The 8,413-nt window shown below is 38.6% G+C and overlaps 1 protein-coding gene across 1 annotated transcript; it reads right to left on the bottom strand.

Moving 5' to 3' along the window:
* Positions 1 to 2: 2 nt before the first annotated feature.
* LOC127630637 (guanine nucleotide-binding protein G(t) subunit alpha-2-like) lies at positions 3 to 6,566 on the bottom strand. Its single transcript, XM_052108266.1, has 9 exons — positions 6,227 to 6,566; positions 4,054 to 4,096; positions 3,580 to 3,721; positions 2,457 to 2,614; positions 2,099 to 2,227; positions 1,644 to 1,773; positions 1,268 to 1,421; positions 968 to 1,179; positions 3 to 795 (listed from the first exon to the last, which is right to left on the bottom strand). Exons 1-8 carry the CDS (start codon positions 6,342 to 6,344, stop codon positions 989 to 991), a joined length of 1,065 nt encoding a protein of 354 aa, XP_051964226.1. The 5' UTR covers positions 6,345 to 6,566; the 3' UTR covers positions 3 to 795; positions 968 to 988.
* Positions 6,567 to 8,413: the final 1,847 nt, after the last annotated feature.

The raw sequence follows: 8,413 nt of genomic DNA, 5'->3' as shown, positions 1-8,413 counted from the left end.
CACCAGCGAGCAGTGGAATTGATGCAAGACTTTATTTCATTTGCCTACAATTAAATCCAGAACATCTCCACAAATTCAGACCTCATGTTTAAAACAAAGCAACATGCTTTCCTAGAAATTTCTCATGTTACTGTATTACTGTTTCATAAATATATATAGATTGATGTCTTCATATACATTTTATATAGAATTTTTTTTGCCTACTCTTATTTACAAAATGTCCTGCCTACCATGTTTGGGGCTAAAAAAGAAACATCTTTCATATATTTTGTTTAAGTATCTGAAAACCCAGATACTTTGTAGTACTGTACATAAAAGAATGTTTCTAATGTTACCATGGGATGCTGATGTCCCACTACAATGATGTTAATATAGCACATTTTTGTTGCATTAAATTTACTTTTCTTTCTCTGAAATAAAACCAAAAAAATAACAGTCAAACCTCTATAGGTTTGACATTAAACACAGATTGAGAGGAATCTTCTCTACAAGAATCATTAACTCATAGCATCAAAAGTCCCCTTTCTTTTGCAATCCTTCTCTCATTGACTCTAAAAGTGGTTTGAACTGTCAAAAAATACATTTAGAGTCCCATTGGAGAGCAGAACCCATTTGCCTAATTTGGATCTAGACTCAGAGGTTTGGTTTGGGCATTGAGGTTGTTATATGGCTGGGGATCAGCTGGCCACTCTTGATTGTTCCTGTAGATTTCACCTTCATGCCACCCGTTGGTGTTCTTTAGTTACCGTGGCAACTTCACCAGAGTAAATCCAGGTGGGGATAGGGCAGAAAAATCTGGAGAAAAGCTTTACAATTATTTTTCAGTCAGTTATTCACAAAATGGGATGTCATTCTTCCCAAAACGACAATCCACTGAAAACTAGACAAGAGAGGACAAATGTGCTATTTCTCATTAAAATGCTTTTGTAGGACCTTTCTGAAGTTCTAAGTTTTTCAGCGAACATACCTTTGAAAAAGCAGACACTGTTTAGAACAGACCGCAGTCCTTAAGGTTTTCTTTGATGATAATGTCTGTCACGGCATTAAACACAATCTCAACGTTCTTTGTGTCCGTGGCACAGGTCATGTGTGAGTAGATCTCCTTCACTCCCTTCTTCATGTTAAGCTCCTCAAACTGAAGTTTGATATAGTTGCTGGCATCTTCATATGTGTTGGGACCTGGAGTTCAAAATTGGGATTTTTACATTTCCATCATATATGGTAAGCAAGATTGCTCCACCAGACTTCACATAAAGACATCACTTACCATCATAGTCAGGGAAACAGATGCTCAGGTGGACTTTCTTGATCTTCTCCACAAAGAGATCTTTCTTGTTTAGGAAAAGCACAATAGAGGTTGTGGCAAAGAACCTGTGGTTGCAGATACTGTTGAAGAGATGGAGACTCTCGTGCATGCGGTTCTGGGAAGAACAATAAGAGAAGAACGCATTGATACTTTGTCACTATTAGTTGATATTCATTGCGAGATAGGATCAGTATCAGACCTTTACTTTGACTGCACTGATTGGCCTTTATCAAAATTATTCTATGCATGATAAATATAACCATAGTAACCATACTTTGAGACCTTTGCCTAATTAAGGATCTGTAAGGGCTGTTCTTATCTAAAAATCAGTTCTTACCACTTCATCATCTTCTACCAGCACCATGTCGTAAGCGCTCAGGGCTCCACAGAAGATGATGCAAGTCACACCCTCGAAACAATGAATCCACTTCTTCCTCTCAGACCTCTGACCACCCACATCAAACATCCTACGAATCACGGATTCACCAATTTTTCTTAGTTACAATGAATAAGCTGAAATCTGCTTTATATTTCTATGGATACTTGTACCAAAAGCGACTTCAATTGTGAATTTGCGATTACGAATGTGTGCTCCCTGGTAATTGAACCCATGTCTTTGGTGTTGCTACAGGAGAACTTTAGCTCTGTCCTCTCACATAGAAAGTCATACACTAAAGTCTGTTTCTCAGTCTTGCCTGGAGGCTTTTGTGCTATTGGTGTATTCAACCATGTGTATTCACAATTTTAACCTAAGCACAAAAGTTATAGTGGCACTGTAGTTGTAGGACACACCTAAAGTGGAGCTCTTTGCAAGAGAACTGTTCCTCAATGATACCAGTAGTCTTGACTCGAGATCTCAGCACATCCTGCTCGGTGGGCATGTACTCAGGTTTGCAGATTCTGTCCATTTCACACAAGTAGCTGAAGAAGATGAATCAGCCATTAATATACAGGAACACCTGAAATCTCCAGAAAATCTTCAGCTTCAAAGCCAAATATAAAAACTGGTCAACTGTATTGTCAATGACTTCACAGAGTTAGTTATAGATGGTCTCAACACATTCAATTAACTAAGGTTACATGCAGCACCTCAGGTGTAATTGAACTCTATTGCTACCCATGTTGAGTTGTAGCTGTATCTTGTACTCACTATCCAGCAGAGTCGTTCAGCTGATATTCAGCAGCTCTCTCAAAGGAGGCTTGCACACCTGAATCCTTCCATAGCCTCTTGATGACGTCTGCCAGTTCTGGGGGCATGGTGCCCTCCTCGATGGAGTCAGCCAGGTTCTGTAGTTTCTGGGCATCTTCCTACATGGGGCAAGGGACATCGTTAGGGGGTGTTCACATTGAATATGTTATTACGCCAATCTGCGATGTTACTCATTGTTTTTCCATGCAAACCTGTGCTAGATGGATTTCTTCAAAATTATTTTAACTTTTAAAAGTGTGTCTGGAGACACGTGTGTTCTAAAATATTTATTGTACCTCGTCTTGGTGTGTGTGTGTGTGAGAGCACATTTGGTCTGAACGGCCCATGTAGTCGGCAGTCCATTTACTGACAGTCTGATGCATATTGTACACAAAACTGTAAATCACTCTAAATCTAGCTCTATAGTAAAGTCTAAACTGACTTCTAGTTGTACTGCTGCCTTCAATTGTTGATTTATTGGCTGTCATATTGATATAGTTCAAATAAAGCTCTAAAATTTAAATAACTTTGCAAAAACATTGAATTCCATCATTTTTCTTTTCGACACATCCATTCAACGTCACAACTCTGGTATCGTTGAGAATTCTGAGTTTCCCACTGGTAAATACGACTTCGCCTGGTCTTTTTCGTGTGCTCAGAACTCGTAATTACGATATTTACGACTCCACTTGAAGTCTGCATACGAGCATATGGTTTTTTATCAGTCCCCAAAGAAACAAAGTCATGTTTACAAGGCAGTGGGTGGATTCAATGAGCATTTTTGAGGATGACTGGATTCATCAAAGTTTGCCAGGTTAGTGGCTCCAGATCTTTGAAAGATATTCTTATTTGTGTTTTTAGGCTCTTGGTTGCAATTAAACTAGATATCCACATGCAGAATATGTTTTCTGTATCATAGATCAAATAACCAATTGTGCTTGTCTTTCTGTTTCCACATGTACACGAGTGTGTGTTTGAATGTGCAGACATGTGTTTGCATGTGAGACTAGCAGGTGATCTGTCTACCAGTCTGCTTAAACACTAGTCATTGTTGATTGCTGTGTTGGAGAGCTGCTTTGCAGACCTGTGATGCTGGTGACCCATAGTTGATATCCAGCATCTCCATTCCTCTGATGATGGCCATTGCTGACTGGAGGATGTTGCCGTAAATAATAGTTCGAAACTCCATTTGTTCTTCTTTTGTATAACCACCTTGATGCAAAATTCTTGGAGAGAGCAGGAGAACCAGTGTTTTTTGATTTAGGATTTGTAGGTGAGTACCTTTTTATACACATAATAAGCTCAACATTCACTCCCATCTGGTGGTGATAGAGTAGCATTACAAAGGTCGAACACTGTCGTGCATAAATAAGTGTCATTTGCCAGTTGGACACAAATCATTTAATAATTAATCTAGACTGTACACTATTTATTAAATTCACTGCAGGTAGTTTGTTAAAACATTTCTTGTGTAATGTGCTTGCCCAGACTGTCAGCATACAGATGGACACTTGTGAACATGTGTAAGATACAATATGTTGCATGTGTTTAAACTTACTTCATCTGTTTTACAATGGTGCTTTTCCCTGACTCACCAGCACCTGCCAAACAGAGAGTAAGAAACATTAATGATACAGAACAATGTATGAGCATAAGAACAAACAAAGAGTCATATCCAAAACACTTAAACACTCTCAAACCATGAGCCCAAATTTCAGGCTACATCATGGTCATTACATTTTCATTCTCAATTGGATTTATTTGTTTATTTTTTCGTGTTTTATGCATGAGATTTATGAACATTTGCAAATGGACTAAGAAAAATACATGTAATTAGAATTTTAAAATGTGTCTTGTAAGGATGTTTAGACATTTTACTGCAAAATAAGACCAATACACTTATCAAAAAGGTTTTTGGGGGTATCTACTCAATATCTACTGTAGTTACAGCTTTTAAATTACATCCTAACAAGTTTAAAGGAAAAGTTACTTTGAAAAGTTAGTTTAGAAGTTGTGCAAATGTAATTGTTTCTAAATTTAACCACTGTTTATTTTTCCCTTCTTTGGTTTTTCAATTTTATAATGAGGCCAGTGTTAAGCGGGAGATAATCCGTAAAGGAAAACGTGTAGATTGTCATTGATGGCCAGGTCAGAGGAAGTATTTCTAACCTGCTTATAAAGTGACCCAATTAGATTTGTGTTGGGGAAAGCCTCTCAGAAGACCACTGACACTTTGATTCGTCTTGGAGCTTCTGTCAGTCCAGGGTAGGGGGCGGGGCTCAGCTGTATCCATGGCAACTGTCACTCTTAAATGCTCTTCCTAAGTTAACAGTGGTCGTGGTGATGTGCTAAGAGAATGTGCGTCATCACCGTTACATCTAGTCCATTCATCTGCTTAGTTTAGCAACTAGATTATATGCAGAACAGATTTCTGCTGACAAACTCTCAGATATGACGACAACTCACTACCACCATTATCCCAGTGGTCGGCCTCTGTTGTGAAAGAGAAACTTGAAAGTTGTAGCTAATGTCTTGACAAAAGTTCCAAAACGTATTGCCAAAATGCATCTAGAATTTGTTATATTTGCGTATTTTGCTCTAAATGAACAGTTGAACAATTTTATCTTATGTTAAATATTGTGTTTGTATGGACATCTTAAACTTTGGAAGATTATTAACTTTCTGTTCCAACATGAAAAAGCTTGAAGGCATTCAAGAAATCTGGTCAATACTTAATTAATGCATCACTCTCATTGTTTTTATTTAAACTCCCCTGCTGTAGTAAACTGTTAGAACCACTGAAACCGGCCTTCTATGCTTTCTGTTCCTACTGGAAGATAAACTGAACCTGAACCTAAGAGGATCTGGGCTTAAATCATCACAGTAATCGGATTCTGGTCTTATTGTCAATATGCCACAACTCACATGCTTCCTCAGGTTGTGATCTTATAAGCAGACTTCACTGCAGTGTGTTTGCAGAGAAAAATTTTAAAATGCAGTAGAATATACAGAACTTGAATTTACTGAAGCTCATTTAAAAACTAATGTCGAAATTTAGATTTCCAAAAATCTAAAAACAAAAAATGTATTTAGGTCTAAAGATCATTTATTTATGCTAAGAAATGAAACCATAGTTGGGAAAAGTGCTCATTTGATTCACATAATTCACCTGCAAAGTGAGCAGCTTCAAAATAATCGATTAAACGTTTGAATAAATGTTATAAATGTCATCAAATTGCTGTTCTTTTTCATGCAATGTCACAAAATGCCATAATAAATAGCATATTTTGTATGTAGTCTTGCCTGTTATTGCTTTAAATAGTATTTAATAGTACAGTATGCTGAAGTAAATAATGTGGGTATTATAAAATAATATATGACAAATGACTCCCACACATGGTTTATCTCATCATGTCCTGGATTGGCATACAGATTAAACTTCATTTTAGCTTTGAAAGCGAGATGAATAAAATATATTTTATATTTTGGTGGTGCTTATTTTAAGTTGCTTATATCACATTCAGGTCTGCTTACTTCTTGCCTGTCATCAAAAACTGGAAGTATTGAGGTTTCAAGAAAATGGCCTGTAAGCTGCAGAAGCTGAGATCTGCAGTGAAAATTCTCACTTGTATTTTATTCTCTTGCAAGCAATTTCTGGATGCAGTATCTCCTTATTTAGCCACAATGGACCTACAGGAGTCATATGAACACAGTCTGGCTAGATTTCTTACCTAGCAGCAGAAGTTTGACTGTCTTGGCTTCCTTATCAGCATCTTCCTGGAGCTGTTTTTCCAGCTCTTTGGACTTCTTTGCCATTTCCTTATCCTCTGCGCTCGCTCCGCTACCCATCTCGTCGTCAGACGATTCCCTGTCAAGTTCCTCGAGGAAAGAAATTTTGCCGGCTTCCCCTGCTCTTTGTGGACAAAGAAATGGATGCAGTTGACCCTGTACCTTAGATCACGGTAGGGGGAGTGTTGCACAACTCTTGAGTCCTCTTCTAGGTGTGACTGACCAACCTAAGGATGGGCGAGTGGATAGAGACGGCACAGAGACTGAAGCGGACTACCCTGCTTCCTACTTTGGCTGCTCTAGCCCCTATAATTCCTCCTTGTCCACCTCAAAAGTCTTAGCTTAGGATTGGGGAGGGTTTTACTGATCTTCCTGTGTGAATCAGCCAATCCTATTAGCCTGGCTAACAAGGACATAAATGAAGGTTGTAAAAATTAGGACCATTATTTCCAGTGAACTTGTATATGACATTGATCAGATTTGAGAGTGTGGACTACGCTTGTCCAAAGTGCATTGGGTTTGTGTGATAAATTTGTGCTTGTTTAGATTTGTGAAAATTGGCTTTTAGGGCTAACTGATACAGTAAAATAGTCATGTCTGCAATGGTCTTTATTTAACCATCCATTTCACAAGGTTTCATGTTAAATTGACTGTTTTAGGAAGAAGAAGACCATAGCCATGAACATTTATTAACCACATTGTTGTGTGTACAAAAATTCAAATCAACCTGAATCCATTTCTGCTCCTAATTGTCAAACTGCTTGCTGGCAATCCAAAACTTCCTTTTTCATAAATATTTTAATCTGGAAAACTAGAATGTCTACAATTTTGTTCCTAGATGCAGATGTCAGAGGAAGGGTTTTACTCATGTCCTTGGGAGACTCTTTTGTCTTAAGGTCTGACACATTCATCGTCCTCCCTCGAATGTACACACACAGCCTTTTTCACATCTTATGTAAGTGAGCTTGGTGGACTGAAGGTAAAGTAGGAAGGCTTACAGGTCAGTGTGTCTTGTTTCCTGTAGTTGTGAGTGATGAAGTCAACACTGATCAGGGATCGCCACTGAAGTTGCCATCTGATCGCTGTTCATCTTTAACACCATTCAACAGATCCTTATCTCCACCTCCCAACTGTGCTTAGAGGTCCACTATAACAGTTCAATAAGCTTTATTTTAGTTGTGCTGGGTTGGAAATGTGTAAATTGAAATGTATCCCAGTTTAATGCTTGTAGTAAATGATTCAACCTGATAAAATGCATAATTTCATTAGCCCTGCATTTGATAGCTGCTGTATTCACTCCAGTATACTGTAGGTAAAAATTGGCCATCTCTATAGATCATTCACAAGTTAAGAATTACTTTCCGATTTCATTTCCAAATGATTAACATCCAGCGTTTTGGAAAATATGGTTCTTGCTGACTTGCTGCATTTATGAAAAGCAGGCCACACAGAAAGTCAACCAGAAGTCAGCTATGGCCGCACAAAGAATCATTAACTCTCCTTTCAGTTGATTTCACATAAAGTAATTTACAGTGATCTAAACCAAAAAGGTATCCACACCCTCCTCGCTGGAGAGTGCAGTCACCTGTTCTTCTTCCCCAGATTGGTAGAACAGAGCAACTCTCTGTGAAAGCGAGATATCAACCCACGTCACTTTCGGTAAGTAAGTCTTCCTGCTTGTGGCAGGTTGTCAGGACCCAAATCCCAAAATGCTTCCAAGAGGAATATAGCAAGCTAATCATGGTATCCTTCTCTTCATCACAGCCAATCTCATTAAGGTTTCTCTGTGCACCAGGCCTGCCTCTAAGGCTCCAGCACAGCCTCCACGCTGCTGACAAGATTACTTGCTGAAGACCATGTGGGGTGGGATGGGTAAAAGTGGATGAGGGTAGAGAGGGATTATTCTGAAAGGTTTTTTCCTGTCCATCTTACTAGACCTAATGAATGAGGAGGGGATTCTTAGAATTAAGAACGAGAGGAATGTGTGGATGTGTGTGCAGTTGCAGAACACACGCTTAGACCAGTAGACTTGGAGAGGACAAGCCAAGAGCCCTGCACATCTGATACGCCTATCAGAGACAGTATAGACATGAAATCAAGCCTCTAACGTAATAATATTGCTATTTTGA

This window comes from Xyrauchen texanus, chromosome 37, assembly GCF_025860055.1.
Source record: "Xyrauchen texanus isolate HMW12.3.18 chromosome 37, RBS_HiC_50CHRs, whole genome shotgun sequence".
NCBI classification, from domain to species: domain Eukaryota; kingdom Metazoa; phylum Chordata; class Actinopteri; order Cypriniformes; family Catostomidae; genus Xyrauchen; species Xyrauchen texanus.
The sequence above is the reverse complement of the archived record's forward strand: the minus strand, read 5'-3'. Positions and strand labels throughout refer to the sequence as shown.

Excerpts from the sequence above, each read along its gene's own strand:
- LOC127630637 (XM_052108266.1), bottom strand. The coding sequence starts at position 6,344 with ATGGGTAGCGGAGCGAGCGCAGAGGATAAGGAAATGGCAAAGAAGTCC. Across the intron at positions 3,722-4,053 it reads ACCATTGTAAAACAGATGAA|AATTTTGCATCAAGGTGGTT; the intron begins GTAAGTTTAAAC and ends GCTCTCTCCAAG. Across the intron at positions 1,422-1,643 it reads TGGTAGAAGATGATGAAGTG|AACCGCATGCACGAGAGTCT; the intron begins GTAAGAACTGAT and ends TGTTCTTCCCAG.